The sequence below is a fragment of the Rhinolophus ferrumequinum genome, chromosome 17 (genome assembly GCF_004115265.2).
Source record: "Rhinolophus ferrumequinum isolate MPI-CBG mRhiFer1 chromosome 17, mRhiFer1_v1.p, whole genome shotgun sequence".
Classification (NCBI taxonomy): Eukaryota; Metazoa; Chordata; class Mammalia; order Chiroptera; family Rhinolophidae; genus Rhinolophus; species Rhinolophus ferrumequinum.
In genome coordinates this window covers 4,997,272-5,013,331 of record NC_046300.1, presented here as the reverse complement: position 1 = coordinate 5,013,331, position 16,060 = coordinate 4,997,272, and the positions used below count along the sequence as shown (strand labels likewise).

The window sequence follows — 16,060 nt, the reverse complement described above, 5'->3', positions numbered from 1 at the left end:
GCTTTCCAGAAGTTTTGTTGTTAAAAGTAATCTAATGCAAAGGGAAAAAAAAGGGTGTGTGTTGCCGTGTTACTCGCTATAATCCACAGATCCAGTAATGGAGGCCACATCTGGATGTATACAGAGATTTAAAGAAGAAATGACCCCAGCTAATCCCCTTGTCAGTATTTTTCAAAACACTGCATTAAAGGAGTATACATACCCACTACAAATAGTTCCCATTTACCTAGCCCCTTCTAATGGGCAGGCACCATGCTACCAGTCACTTCACATCTGTCATTTCATTTACTCCTCAGAGCAAGTCTGTAAGAAACATACTATTATCTCCAATTAACACGCCAGAAAGGAAGGACCGAAAGAGGATAGAAGGCTGCTAAGTGGCAGAGCCAGATGGCACAGCCAGGGTGCTCATGACATGAAGCTGCACTGCTCTGAGTTCCTCAGGGATTTACCACACTTTTGTTTGTTTCCCAAGCATAACTACTTCTCTGCAACAAACGTAACTGATTGTAGCAATGCACCTATCTACACCATAAATTAATGCAGTCTTGTCAAAAGGACAGGATTTACAAGGAGACTCCAATTCTTATTTCAAAGGAATATCAGAGAATTTACAGTTAACTGAGCTCATCTGCACTCAGGCGATCTTTTCCATAACCTATAAAAATTCTAATATGGATACTGAGTCCAAAGTTCTCCCTTAATTTCAGCATTAGATACACATTCCACTCTACTACACCTGTTGAAAGGCAGTCATCTCAAGCCAAATAAAATCATACTACAAAAAGAGCCAAACAAGTAGATAAATTTTCTTTATACTTATGTGCGACATTCTTCCAATTTAGATTTCTGCTCAATCTCTTTCCCTCCAAGTCTTACTCATTCCTGTTGCTCCATCACTGCAAGGACTAAGAGTCACAAGTCACACATGTTCTCCAATAAGGGAGCTGTGTTTGAATCACGCCTGTCACCAAACCAGTTAGACAGCTAGTCTCCTAGTAAATAAGAGTCCAGCCTCATCTCCACGGTGGATGAAGCGCTGCCATCTCTCTTGAGAACAGTTCCAAAGCGGCTCAAGCCCCTACCAGCTAAGACTGAGTCACGCAGCTCCTGGGCTGTAAATAAAGACCGACGAGACTCTTTGCATGTTTTGCTCTCATTCCTTCCACAAACAAGCAAAACTTAATAACCATCCTTCCCCTCAATCACTCCTGGAGGAGCACCACGCTGTGCGCGGGTTCCCGGGGCAACGTCCCTCCCAGACGCCCCTCCCGGGCCTGGAATAAGCTCTGCTCCTGCCCAGTCCCTTCAAGTACGAGAGACCCTCACAAACGACCCGCCGCTTCCCAAGGCCGTGCGCTCTCTGCGGACGGCAGACCCGTCCAGTCCCCCGGCTTCAGCCCCGACCACGAGCCCCGGAAGGGCAGGGACCCCGAACTGCCGGGCGTGAACGCCGGGCCCGGCTGTGGACCGGCCGGAAGTCCCCCCCCCCCGCTCGGTGTCGTCCCTGTGGGAACGAGCGGGAGCCCGTCGCCGAGTTACAGGGCACAAGCCGCGCACAGAACTCAGGAAGGTCCGCACGGGGCCTGCGTCCCGAGGGGCGTCTGGGGGGAGACTGAATTCTCCCGCTTTCTCACAGGACCGACGGGCTCCGGGCAAGTCCCCGGCTGGAGTCAACCCTCGGCTGCCCCCGAGCAAACCCGAGGAACCCCAGCGCCCCAAGCGCTTCAGAACCGCGACGAGCCCCAGTTCGCCCTTCCCGAGCCCCGGCCGCGTCGACGGCACAGCCCCGGGAAGGAGACGACGACGTGGGCATAACCCTCCGGCCGCCGACCTCCGCGCCACCCCTCAGCCACCGACACGCGGGAAACTCCAAATCCTGGCCGTCGGGGAGGTCCGGGCACGGCTGCCCCCACCCCCACCCCGGGGCCCCGTCGCGCCCCAGCGGCCCCAACCCGCCCCTCGGGCCGGAGTCGCGGCCACAGCCCCGGCGGGGAGCGGGCGGTCCTCACCGCGATGACATTGACGAAGGTGGTCTTGCCCGAGTACTGCAGCCCCACGAGCGTCAGCTCCATCTCCTCCTTCCAGAAGAGCGAGCGGAACCAGTCCAGCAGGCGGGAGATGAGCGCCAGCATGATGGCGGCCGGGTCGGAGGGCGGACGCGCGGGCGGGCGGGCGGGCGGCGGCGGCGGCTTCCACACGAGCGGGCCTCGGCCCGGACCCCCTAACGGCTCCTCGGGGCCCCGGCGCGACACTGGCAGACACGGGCGGGCGGCGACAGCCGGAGCCAGGAAGCCGAGCGGGTCATATGACTCGCCCTCCCCCCACGCTCGTCCACGCGCCGCCGTCGGCGCCCACGGCAGGAGCGGCGAGGCCGGCCGGGCCAGGCTCGCCCGCCGCCTGCAGCGCCACCTGGTGGGATCTCCGCGCGGCACCGCGTACCAGCGGGCCGGCCTTGGGTGCCTTTTTTTCTACCACGCCCTCCTGCGCTCATAAATGTGTTAGTGAATTCATCATTCATTCTTTCTACAATTGTTTATTGACAGCCTACTCTATGCAGAAGGAGTTCGAGACGGGGGCGGGGAAGGGGGGCGGCGTTCAGCATAAAAATCCCTGCCCTACATTTTTGGTGATAGCCAAAGATGGAAAGCCAGGTGTTTAGCAATAGGGAGCTGATTAAATCAAGTATAGTATGTCAACGAGGCTGGTCTCTGATTTATAAACCGATTTGTAATGAAGTCCAGGAAATTCTTTCAAGAAACATATATGTAAAGTGCAGACTATGTATATAATGATATTTTTGGTGTAAGTTGGGAAAATAAGAATGTATATGTAAATATATGCAAATGTGTGTACTGGAAGACTAATAAAAATGTTTTCCTATGGGGGTCGAGGAACCTGTATAGCTGGAGGCAGGAATGGGAATGAGACTCCTCTAGATATCTTTTTATATCATTTTGACTTGCAACCATGTAAATGAGTTGCCTGTTCAAAAGTTTCATTTAATTGAAAAGTAAACAAAAACATCTGCAAGGTTTTCAGATTTAAAAAAAATCTCTGCCCTCATGGAGCTCACATTCTAGTGAGGAGACATGTAATATTTCCATATATATATATATATATAGTAGTACTGAACTTTATAAAGAGAACCAAACAATAGGACACAGGAGTGTCTTCTGCTCTAGTTAGGGTCAGAGTAGACCTCTGGGAGGGAGTGGTCCTGGTTTGGGAAGAAGTGAGAAAGAGTGTCAGGTGCACGCCTGGTGGAATCACCTTCCAGACTGAAGGAACAGCAAAGACCCTGAGGGGGAAGGAGCATGGGATGCTCTAGAAATAGAAGTACAGCAGTGTGGTTGGCTCAGATTAATAAGGCAGGGCGTGGGCAGGATGTGGATGAAGAAAGAGGCAGGCACCGAATCAAGGAGGGCATAGTGGCCCTAGATTGATTTTATCCATGCTGTGCTGGGAAGCCAGGAGATTGAACCAATTTATATTTTTAAAAGTTCGCTCTGGCAGCTCCATGGAATACGCTAGGAAGCTTTGAGGTTTGAACTGTGTTCCCCCAAAAGAGATGGAGTCCTAACCCCAGGATCTTGTTTGGAAATTGGGCAATTGCTATCAGTTATGGTCATACTGGAGTAGGGTGGGTCCTTAGTCCACTGGTGTCCTTATAAGAGGAGAAGAGACCCAGACATGAGGGGAGAAGGCCATGTGGCAACAGAGGCAGAGATGGAAGTATTGCAGGTGCCAGCAAACCACCGGGAGCTGGGACAAGGCATAGAACAGACTCTCTCACAGTCTCAAAAAAATCAACCTTGCCGACACCTTGGTCTTGGACTTCTAGCCTCCAGAACCCTAGACAATAAATGTCTGTGGGTTTTTTTGTTTTTAGCTTTAAGTTTTTTGTTTTGTTTTGTTTTGTTTTTAAACAGTCTGGTCCCTGATGGCCTCTCCGCTGCCCCTCCCCAGCTTGGCTACAGTTCTGAACGTCGCTCGATTTTGAGCAGTTCCACCTCGAACACCAGGGTTGCACCACCTGGAATCGTTGGGGGGGCTCCCCGCTCTCCATACCCCAGCTCTGATGGGATCACCAGCTTCCGCTTTTCCCCCTCACACATCCCCAGCAGCCCCCGGTCCCAGCCCTTGATGACCTGGCCCGTGCCCAGGGAGAAGACAAAGGGCTGTTTCTGGGGCAGGCTGCTGTCAAACTCCTTCCCATCTTCCAGCTTCCCCGTGTAGTGCATGTGCAGGACATCCCCCTTGCGCGATTTGATCGCTTCTTGACCCCGATCTGCAGCTTCCTTTTGTCCTCGGCCCCCGCGGCTGTCGCCAGGGCGCTCAGGCAGATGGACAGTACTGTCAGGACCCAGTTCAGCCTCATGTCCCTCCTCACCGTGCCCCCGGAGTCAACCCAGTCGTGCTTGTCTGTGGTTTTAAGCCACCCACTTGTGGTCCTTTGTTACGGCAGCTCTAGCAAATTCATACAGAGGGAATGAGCAGAGACAGTGATAGGTGAGGAGGCTATTGTATCGCTTTAAAGGATGATGGAATCTGGGACCTCGACTTTGTAAGCACTTCGACAATTAATGAGTAAACAACTAAACGAGCTAAGTGCAAAGTGAGAAATGGAATATTCCTCAGCCTTTACACTCACTGTAATTGCCTTCACCTCTAAAATCATTAGTTAATGGAAAGTGACTTCTCACCTCCAGATTCTAGTTTCCCACTTTAAAAACTTTAAAATTTATTTTTTTATCATAAAAGCACGCAATATGATGGTTGTAGAAATTCAAACAGGACAGAGGTGTGATAAGAAAAAGGTCATCCATCTCTTGGCACCCTCAATATTCATCTCTGAAGTAACCCATTTTAATAGTTTACTCTTTTTTGATCAAATAAACACATGCACATACATGGGGTGGGGAATTTTTGCATATATACCAAAATAAGAATATGTTGTAGGAATTATTCTACAGCTTCCTTCTTTACTTAACTTGTAAAGATGTTTTATTAAAGGCAATACTCAAAACTCCTCATTTTCTCGTGATTTTACTACTAATTTTGCTGTATGACGGCTGTGCAAGAAAGATAAAATTTCATGGCATCGGAGCTGGACGCATCCTGGAAGACCATTCTCATTTAGCTATCAGAAAACTGAGGCCCAGAGAAGGAAATATCCCAATTAGGAACCTGATTTTAAGTGTAATCTCCTTAAGGACAGGGGCCATTTCTACTTGGCAATAAACTTATTTTGAGTAAACGAGTCGGTCAGTCTGGGGATCCTGAAATCTCACCTCGTAGGCACTTGTTTTGCTAGCTTCATTTTTGGACAAGGAATAAAATGGGTGTGACACATTCCGTAAGTTCCCACTGGCCTGATTATCAGCCTCCTAGCATCTTAAAATGCCAGCACCTGGGCCTTACCCACGAGACACTTCTGCATTTTGGCCAAGTCAGTCACGGGGCCGGAATTTTTCATTAGCCATGGATGTCACTCCAGGTCATACAGATGACCCGCCCACATCTGCAAGGGGCAGAATGTCAGTTCTGTCTTTTGGAAGGAGAGTGTTGGCCTCAGGAAAAGAGAAGCAAGGCTAGTTAGGGAGTTCTCTTTAGAAGGAACATGCCTCTTTATTCTAAAACTGAGATAGTCAATCCCATTTTTTTAAAAAAAATTAAGGACTTTTAAGAAAAATTTAAGAAACTAAACATTCTTTTGAAGGTAGAAAACAAATATTAACTGCAGTGTGTGGGAGTGTCAAGAGCACTGCCAGGAAGGAAAACCCTTATCTTGAATAAAAAGTTCATATCCTGGCTTTAAAAATGAAATAGCTGTGTGATCCTGGGCAAGTCACTTCCCCTCTCTGGGCTTTGGTTTCCCTATCTAGAAAATAAGGGTTTGGATAAGATAAAATTTAAGAACCTCTTATCTCTGGGGGAATCAAAGCCACAACCTTGGTGTTAAGAACCTCTTATCTCTGAAATCTTATGATTTCATAGCAGCTTGACTGAAATGTTCAGGAGTGGATTCCAGCATGGGAAAGGAAATCATTCTCTTTTTGAATAGCCTTTTTTTTTTTTTAGGGGAGTTTAAGTTTTATGGGAAAGTAAGCAGATATAACCCTCTTTCCCTCTCACAGCTTCTCAAATTATCTTTGTTCCATTTGTTCCAATTCATGAACCAACATTGCTACGTTATTATTAACTAAAGGCTACAGTTTACGTTACTGTTTATTTTTGTGTTGTACATGCTATGGGTTTGGACAAGTGCATGATGTCATGTATCTACCCTTACTGTATCATACAGAATAGGCCATACAGCAGGCCTTAAAAATCCCCTGGGTTCTGACTATTCATCCCCGAGATAACTTTTTCACCTTCAATAGTCCATGATTTTATATATTTAAAAGAAACAAAGAAACATCGAATGACTGACACACACACACACACACACACACACACACACACACACACACAACCTAAGAGTCATCAGTGGAGCTCAGAAACATCCACATGGCCATTTGACAGTGGAGAAAAGTGTCTAAAGGCTGTTTGTTTGTTTGTGGGAGCCCCCTGATTCAGTCAGGCCTGAAGCTGTTCTGAATGTTTCAATTATCTGAGACAATCAATCTCTCTCCTTCGGCCAGCTGGATCTCAGTTTCTGTCAAGTACTCTGTAAGAATCCTGTCTAAAATCTATTTGAGAAATCAACACAACAACAACAAAGTCTACCTATGATAGGAACAAAGAAAGGTAGGGAAATGAAAGAAAATGTAACAAAGCAAAGGGGATCATAGACAAAGGAACACAGAGGTTCGGGAGAGAAGCATCAGTTTTTTTTAAGTGTGTCTCTGCTTCACCCAGGTCATCACTGCTTTTGGGGGATTTGATGACTGGTCAGTGCATCGTTTGATGGTAAAAGCAGGCATTTTAGAGTCCAGAGGGTGTGGGTTTGTACACCAATTCTCTCACTTCTGACTTTCAGCAAATTACGTCACCTCTCAGAGCCTAACATCAGGATAACATCTACCTCTCAGGGTTGTCAGGCGAGTCAAATGCGACAATATAATCAGTCTCGCAGCCCAGCATTCTGCCCACAGACAGTGCTCATTAAATGACACTTCTCTTATTTCTGCTAATACCTCCTGTGGAAATTCCCAATTCTGAGTTCCTGTGACAGGCACGCCACCCAGAAAATGAGGACATAGCCCCTCCTTCTGAGGGCTCACAGTACCATCACATGCCTCTGGGCTGTCCTCTCGGGCACTTTAGCCGCGCTTAGACACATCCTGTGGTTGCAATGTCAAGGCCAGGGTTTCTCAGCTCTGCACTATTGGCCTTTGGGACCAAATAATTGTCCTGTGTGTGGGCAGCAGTCCTCTGTATCTTCAGCAACATTCCTGACCCACTAGATGCCAGTCTGCCCCCAGTTGTGACAGCCCAAAGTGTCTCCAGACATTGCCAGAAGGTCCTGGGGGGCCAAATTGCCCCCAGTTGAAAACAACTGGATTTGAAAATTTTTATTCTATTTCCCACTGCCCTGTCCTTTAAACTCACTCTGGGGGCAATGGGTACCAACAGGCGGGAGCACCGGAGTGGCCCCTCTGGAAGGAGGAGTGTCATCAACACTGACATCGTGAGGTTTCTGTTTGTTTGCTCAGGTCTCCTCCCCCCACTGGGAGGCCCGCTGGGTAAGACAGCCTGACCCCAGTTCTTTCTGGCAGGTGAGCCACAACTGGTCTCCTGGAAATAGTCACCATGCTTTGTTCCCCCGACCCGTGAGGATAAGACTGCTTCAGTGTGAGAAGGTCTTTTTGCTCCTCAGTCACAACAGCCAGCCGCCCGTGCGCCACACGTTTAGATCTCTCAGGCAGGGCGTCCACTGTGCCCTCAGCCTCTCTAAGGGGTCCCTTTAAAGCCTCTTTTCTTGGGTGTAAGATGGTAAGTAGGTGCCTCACACACACCCTCACTGGGTGGGGAGTGACTCAACTCGTGAACAGCCTCTGCAAACACCGTCTTTTCCTTCAATTTCCCCTCTGGGTTGCTATCCTCAGTGGGAGTGAAGGGTCAGCACCTCAAAGCCCCCCTCTTGCAAGTCCTGCGTGACCATCACGTTGACACGTGACATCTAGTACTATGGCGCTTCAGCCCAAAGTAGAACAAACTGGTTTCACTGTAACCATTCGTTTCATCCTATTATCATTGGCCAGACTGAGTCCTCTGGAGGCAGGGATTGTCTTACTCAACTTGGCATCCCAGCGTCTGGCTCCGGTCTGACACCTGGTAGGGGAGGTCTGTAAACGTGTCCCAACGAATCGAGTCACAGCCCGGCTCCTGTCCTGGCAACGTTCGGATTCCTCTCCGTTGGCAACGGTTCATTTGATGGAACAAAGAGGCAGGCGCAGAAAAGTGAGATGGAAGTGAATTTCTGCCCGGCTTCCAAAAGGACGCCTGTCGTTGCCGTAGGTGGGCTGGTGAGGGCAGCGAGTGGGGCGGAAGGACGCCCGGGTCCCCAAGGCCGCGCCGCCGCCTCCGAACTCCCGCTGGCGACCTCGGGGCGCACTGCACAGCGGCGAACCCGCAGCCCGAGGCAGGAACCGCGCTCTGACGCGCAGCGGGATCCTCCGGGATGCGCTGGAGGTTTTCATCCACTGCCAGACCAAGTTCAAAGGCGGCCTGGAAGCTTTCAGGATAGACGCGTCCGTCCAAAATACACCCTAGGCCTAGGCAGGTGGCCTGCTGTGCCATGTGCTGAGGAAAGACCGATTCACGGCGTCCAAGGAAAACTTTGTCCAGAACACCGGGTTCTGCACACTGCTTTGGGGCCAAAAATAAGCTACAGAACAGACGCACTTCAATAGAACTTTCAGATGTTTTTTCAAAAAAGAGTTCATTATTATTTTATTGGTTGCTTGTAGGAGAATATAAACACATTTGGGGAAATAAATGTGTGAGAGGATTTTTAATAGAATAATTTATAAAAAATGTATAACTATAGCATCTGGTATAAATACTTCAACCAACTCAGATGTGTATAAAGTAGAAAATACAAATCACCATCTCCTTCCTGACCCCCCAGTTTCACTCCCAAGAGGCAATCATTGTTGACAGTTTGGTGAGTTTTCTTTAGTAATAATGGTAATAGCAAAAAATGGATCAGGACTTATTTTTCTATCAGACATTGTGCTAAATGCTTTATGTAGACGATTTCGTTTAATCCTCAGATCTTTTCTCGTGATGGATACTTTACTCCTCTTACTTTACAGATGTGAAAACCAAGGCTCAGAAAGGGTAGGTAACTTGCCTGAGTTTGCACAGCCTTCTGCATAATTTTCTCATATGTTTACAAACATGTATTATGTGAGTGCACATGCATATGTTTATGTATATTTGCTATTAATGAGATTAAATATAACATGCTGCTGTGAAATTTGCCTTATTGCCCTGAAAATATTGTAGGTGACTTTATATCAGGCAGGATTTATGATTTGGCCTTGTTCCCCTGAGCAACACAGTCTCTCTAAATCTCATGTCTGTTATTATCAACATGAAAGTTAACCTATGTATGTAAAGTACTTGGCTGGCACATAGTAGGTGCTCAAGAAATCACACCATTAATGTCACTATTAGCATTACTAGTTAATGTTCAACCACCAGTGAAGGAGGTGTGTTTTTCTGTTGTTTGTTTTAATTTAATGTGATTGTCCTAATGCAACTAAAATCTACTGAGTTTAAACAGCCTGCCCATTCTCTCTGGGTGTTGGGCTTTGAGGGTTTGGCTGTTGCTCAGAAAGAAAAGGAAGAAATGGACAGATGAGAATGAATTTTTAAGGAACTGTCAGATGAGGCTCAGAAAAGCAAACAGAAAAATGCAAAACAAAGGAAATCCCAGGAAGAAACCTGACAATGGAAGATCAAACCTGAAGGCTTTCCCCTCAGCCGCAAATCCCTCTGGCCCCTTGAGACCAGGTGAGGTCTCCCCAGCCTGTCACCTCGTGAGCCTTTAATGAGAGCCTCTGTCGCAGAGCTCAATGAGCAACCTGGAATAAGGTGGATACACTTATGTTTTGTCCACTCTTCAGGGTATTGCTCCTTCATAAAACAGTAATTTGAAGTTGGCCTCGGGAGCAGAGGTTGCAAATTGAAACCACTGATTTGTAAATTCCAGTGGAGTTTCCCACCATTGCAAAGGGTAGGGATTCTGGATGCTTCCATGTAGGAAACAGATTTGATATCCCTGTTAATTTCTTCTTGCCTCTGCTGAAGCAAAGCACCAACCTGGGAATCCTTTGAAATTGTGGTTTTAGTCAACATTGACTGAGCACCTACTATGTGCCAGGCACTGTCCTAGACATTGAAGACAATATCAGTGAACAAAACAACAACAAAAGAAAACCTTCTTGGAGTGTCCATTCTAGTGGTCAGAATTCTAAATGGGCCAGGAAAACCACAGTTTCTGATCATCTGTTTTCAGTAACACAACAACCCTTCTATGGCATCCTGGTAACTTAATAAAACTAAAAATTCCTTGTGCTTATGTAGCCAGTATGAATTGCTTCATAATCCTTGGGTTAGAAGCAATGACAGCACTTGCCTCCCTCTCCTTTCCAGAGTGTCTTTTAAGATTTGGGATGTAAAAGGCTGATCTCACCCTCCTTTCTGGGCAATGGCATTGACCCTCCTCTTTCAACATGGTTACCCCAACACCTCTGACACACAGATTGTGCATCTGCTCTACACATATACACACCCTTTTTGAAGAAAGCTACCTGCATTATAGCGGTTCTCAAATTTCAGTATGCGTGAGGAGAGCGTCACCTGAGGAAACTGTTCCAGTGGGGAACAGATATTTGCATTTTAAACAAGATATCTTCTCAGCAGGTGAATCCAATGCAGGTGTCAGATGGCAAGGACTTCTGCTCCATTTGTAAATCCCTTTGTTTTGCAAAGCAGTGACAGCTGTGCTGCCCTCGCCACTGCTCCAGTGTTGAACAGAGAACTTGTAAACTATAACGTTGGCTGTTCTATTTCACTGTTAGTCTGTTTCCTTTAAGTCATCCACGGCGAACATGCCCAGGGATCGCTGTCGACAGGAGGTTATTGCCCGGATACAAGGAACTGGAGGTCGCGTGGAACTTCTCCCCAGCAGTCCAGCCTCCCTGCCTCCCGGTGCTTCTTTGGTGGATGTTCAGGAGACAGCCTGAACCCATCTTTACGTTTGTTCATTTAGAATATATCGTCCTCACAGAAGAGGATAAGATTGGCTCAGCTCTTCACCACGCAAAGTGGAATGTCTCTTCGGAACAGTTTCATGCCCCGAGCAACTCCAGGGTGGAGTTGCTCATGTTCAGACAGTTTTGATACCATCTCGGATCCAACGGGATATGGCCCGAGATGTGAGTTGATTTTTTTCCAGTTACACAAACAACTCTTAGAAAAAGCCCTTCATGGGAGCGAAAAACAAAGTAGACCCTGGACGATTCATGGAGGCCTGTTGACTTCTCCCCTGACTAGGGGGTATGTGGTATATACACACCACGGGATATCATTTAGCCTTTAAAAAGGAAATTCTTCCATTTGTGACAACATGGATGGACCTTGAGGACATTTTGCTAAGGGAAATAAGCCAGTCACAGAAAGATAATTACTGCATGATACCACTTCTGTAAGGTATCTGAAACAGTTCAATTCATAAAATCCAAGAGTGGAGTGGTGGTTACCAGGGCCTGGAGGGAGAGGAAATGGGTAGTTATTACTCGACAGGCATGAAGTTCCAGGTAAGTAAGATGAATCTGCTGGACAACATTGTGCTACAGTCGACAACCATGATTGTTCACTTAAAATTTGCTAAGAGGATAGACCTCATGTTAAGTGTTCTTACCAAAACAAAATAAATTAAAGGAGGCTTTTCGTACTTGAACCTTGCTTTCTTTCTTGTTAAATGTTCACATCCTCTCTTAATTCTTGGCCCAGGGCCTCAAAATTCATGGTGTGTGATTGATCAAAAAATCCTCTTCATGAAATTATTTCATTCCTCTTCTTCCACTCAGATTTTTTGTTCCATTTTGAAAACATGTATGTGTGTAGGTCTGGGTGTGCATGTGTGTGTCTGTGTATGTATTTTAGTTTTAGGAGGCTTCCCATCAACTGAGCACAGGATTTGGTCTCCAAAAGCCTATGAAAAAGACAATAAAAAGATTTTTTTTAATACTGAAACCGTAACTGTAAAGGAAAACAAAATAAGAGAACCAGGAGCAGATTCTGAAGGGTAAATTCTACAAGGTGGAAGGGAAATGGAACTTGATGAGTAGAGAAAAAAGTGGAGGGAAAGCACTGGAATAAAGAGCAGCCCTTCCCAAAGGGGCCAGGAGAAGCCTGGGAGTGGGAGCCCACAGGGAAGGGCTGTTTGGAGGCCGTGATTGGGGGTAAGAGAGATCTTCTGGTTATCTATTGCTGTGCTACAAATGATTAAAAATGTAAAACAATGACAATATTTACATTGCTTACAATTTAGGCAGAATTCAGTGGGGACCACTTATGTCTATTGCTGTCAGCACTGGAGCAATTCAAAGGCAGGGGCTGGATCCTCAGGCAGCTCCATCTCTATGTGGTTTCTCCAGATGGCCTCTCCAGTGTGGTGGCTTCAGGGAAGCTGGGCTTCTTACAAGGCAGCTCGGGGTTCCAAATGGACACGTCCCGAGAGACAGCCCGGCAGAAACTGTATTGTCTTTATGACTAAGCTTCGGAAGTCGTATAGCATCACTTCCACTGCAGACAGACCCCGATTCAAGGGAAGGGAACATGGACTCCGCCTCTTGATGGACCAGTGTCAGCATCACATTATAAGGAGAGTGTGTGAGACGAGACATATTCGTGGGGCCATCTCTGGAAAACACAAACTGCCACAAATTGCATTTAGACCAGCTGGACCAGATAATTAAGGAAAACCAAAAACAGTGAAGACAAGGATCAAGGTGAACAAACACAACAACTGACCCAAGAAGAAAGAAAGAAAAATTCAAGGGAAACAGATTTAATGTTTAAAAAAAATAAAAACGAATTAGGATCATCAAATTCCTTTGAGACTATTTTACATCTATTTACTAATATAAGCTGCTATAAAAAAGAATAAGCAGAATAAAAGAATATGACCAAAATAGCCAAAATTCAATAATGAATAGACTGACTGAATAATAGAACAGATGGAGGTGAAGACCGAGACAACAAGCTAGAAGATAATCTTGAATAAATCCCTTATGATGTAGACAAAAAGCAAAGAATACAGAGAAAAAAAGAACAACTGTTTTTAAAAGTTAAACTTGGTATTTACCCAAAGGAGTTGAAAACCTAACGTCCATGCAAAAACTTGCACAGATATTTATAGTGGCTTTATTCATAGTTGCCCAAACTTAGAAGCGACAAAGATGTCCTTCAGGAGGTGAATGGATAAGCGAACGGTGGTTCATCTAGACACTGAAATATTATTCATTGTGAAAAAGAAATGAACGATCAAGCCACGAAAAGACACAGAGGAAATGTAAATGTGTATTACTAAGTGAAAGAAGGCAATCTGAAAAGGCTACATGTTGTATGATTCCAACTCTAGCACATTCTGAAAAAGACAAAACTGTGGAGACAGAAAAAACGTCAGTGGTTTCCAGGGGTTGGGGGAGAGGGAAGGATGAATAGGCAGAGAAGAGAGGATTTTTAGGGCAGTGAAAATACTCTGTGTGATATTATAATGATGGATATGTGTCATTCTACACGTGTCCAATGTGCACCAAGCGTGAACTCTAAGGTGAACTATGGACTGCGTGATTATGATGAGTCAATGTAGGTTCATCAATTGTAACCAAAGTACCACTGGTGGGTGATATTGACAATGCGGGAAGCTATTAAAAGGAAAAGTTAAAACACATGGAAGATAAGTCCATGGGGTTCCAACTTCTGTACTAGGACTATCAGAAACAGATGGCAGAGACAGGAGCGAGGAGGAAATAATCTCCCCAAATAGAAGAAAATGTCCTCAAGATGAAGAAACGTGTGACCCTTTGGAAGTCTAAAAGGCCCCTGAGTGCTCAAAAGGATGAGTAGAAAGAGGCTCATGAGTAGAAACACACTGTTAAACTTTCAGAATTCTAAGGACAAAATGAAAAGAAAAAATTCTGCAAGAGATATGCATATTCTGTGCTACCAGAAGGAGAAAACCGGTGACCTGAAAAACAAAGAACCACACGGTCACTGGACGCCTTGTCAGCAAACATGGATTCTAGAAGTCAGTGATGTAATTATGAATGAAAGATTTTTGATCCTAGGTTTCTGTACACAGCCACCATGAATCAGGCAACACCCTGTATTCTTATATGCTATATGTATTCTTATATGCTAGGATGAATGTACTCCCAATTTAAAAACAAAATTCTAAAAGAAATACTCAACTACAATGAGCTACTACTATGCATACACCAAAATGACTGAAATTAAAAAGACTAAAACTATCAAGTGTTGGTGAAGATGTGGAGCCCCTGGAATGCTCTTATGTTGCTGGTGTGAGCAGAAAAGGCTACAACCACTGTGGAAAAACTCTCTGGCACCTTTTCATAAAGTTCAACATGTAATTACTCTATAACCTAGCAAATGGCACTTCTAGGTATGAACACAAGAGAAGTGAAAGCAGATATACACAATGAGACTCACAAATGCTCATAGCAGCTTGATTCATAATAGTCAAAATCTAGGAAAAACCCAAACACCCATTAATAGAGGAATGGAACGCCAAATTTGGTATGGTCATGAAATGGAACTCATCTGTAGAAAAGAACAAACTATTGATACCCACGAAAAAACATGAACAAATCTTGAAAACACGTTGAGCTAAAGAAGCCAGACAACAAAAGAATACATAGTTCTTGATCCATTTAAATGAAGTTCTAGAAGAGGCCAAAATAAATAATGGTGATAGAAGTCAGAACAGTGGTTAGCTGGGAGGGAGGGAGGGTAATGGCCTGCAGAGGAGCAAGAGGGAGCTTTCCAGAGTGACAGAAACATAGCACATCTTTTTTTTTCAGACTCTCCCTTTTTAAAAAAAACATAGTTCAGTATATCTTGATCTCAGTGGTGCACGCATTAAAAAGTCATCGAGCTGTATGTTTGCGATTTGTGCATTTCCCTATATGTCAATTATACTTCCATAAAGTACGGTTAAAAGAAAAAAGAAGAAACCAAGAGCTAAAATTCACCAGCGTCAGTGACTGGGTTTAAAAAGGGGAGAGATGGAAGAGCTGAGTTGGACACTCCAAGATGATTCTCAGGATTCTTCAGGGTTATGAGCTGAGACTGAGAAATGAGGCTCGGTGAGCAAGAGCCTCAGTGCTGCAGTTCTCAGCCAAGAGCACAGGATGGAAGGGTAGGCTTTGTTGCAAGAAATGCCTTACCACCAGAGGGACCCAAGTTGTGAATGGTCTAAGAGTTTTAAATCAGCAAGTGTAAGTTTTAGATTATCCCTCTAATGAAGTCATTCTAACACGCTTACATTCCAACGTATGATCTCTGATGGAAATCAAGGGGTGAAGTTCAGCCAGAAAAACAGGAATGACCTCACCGGCATCTACCTATGGCACAGTGACCTGCTGGAGAGATTAAAGCACTCACATGCTTATAAGACATCTTTATGGCTACCGTGCAAAAAAATAAACCAAAGTACAGAACAATAAAATAATTGAAAAGGGAGACAGTCTAGTGAGATGAAAAAGAAATTCAAGAAAGAAGATAGGGTCAGATAAAAAAAGAAGCCGTGGTGTCTAAGTATGACCCAGAAGAAGAGACGAAAGCCAGAGCGCAATGAAGGAAGAGACACTTAAAAAATGCTCAAGACGCCTTCTTCTCAAGTGGTTGAAGTTTAAGGGCACAAGGTTACACTTCCTTCTCATTGGATCCAGTCAGACTAACTGGCTGTGTGGTAAACAGTAATTACATAATTGTAGTATTATAATAGTTTTCTTAAGTTTAAGCTTTTAGACTCAGTCGTTAGATGAATACGAAAGGAATTATAATCTTGCCA

At 45.4% G+C, this 16,060-nt stretch overlaps 1 protein-coding gene, 1 long non-coding RNA gene and 1 pseudogene across 2 annotated transcripts in view; all 3 read right to left on the bottom strand.

Moving 5' to 3' along the window:
- Nucleotides 1-2,351, bottom strand: part of ARL8B (ADP ribosylation factor like GTPase 8B) — a 41,065-nt gene extending 38,714 nt beyond the window's left edge. The window contains exon 1 of the mRNA XM_033132375.1: nt 2,013-2,351. Within this exon, the coding sequence (XP_032988266.1) occupies nt 2,013-2,135 (123 nt within the window). The 5' untranslated portion in view covers nt 2,136-2,351. The remainder of the gene's footprint in view (nt 1-2,012) is intronic.
- A 1,548-nt stretch (nt 2,352-3,899) lies between these two features.
- Nucleotides 3,900-4,738, bottom strand: LOC117036912 (peptidyl-prolyl cis-trans isomerase FKBP2-like; annotated as a pseudogene).
- Nucleotides 4,739-9,061: 4,323 nt separating this feature from the next.
- The window catches only part of LOC117036631 (uncharacterized), a 39,303-nt gene continuing 32,304 nt past the window's right edge, over nt 9,062-16,060 (bottom strand). The window contains exons 3-4 of the long non-coding RNA XR_004425423.1: nt 12,508-12,899; nt 9,062-12,175 (exon numbers count right to left, since the gene is read on the bottom strand). This is a non-coding gene — a long non-coding RNA (uncharacterized LOC117036631). The remainder of the gene's footprint in view (nt 12,176-12,507; nt 12,900-16,060) is intronic.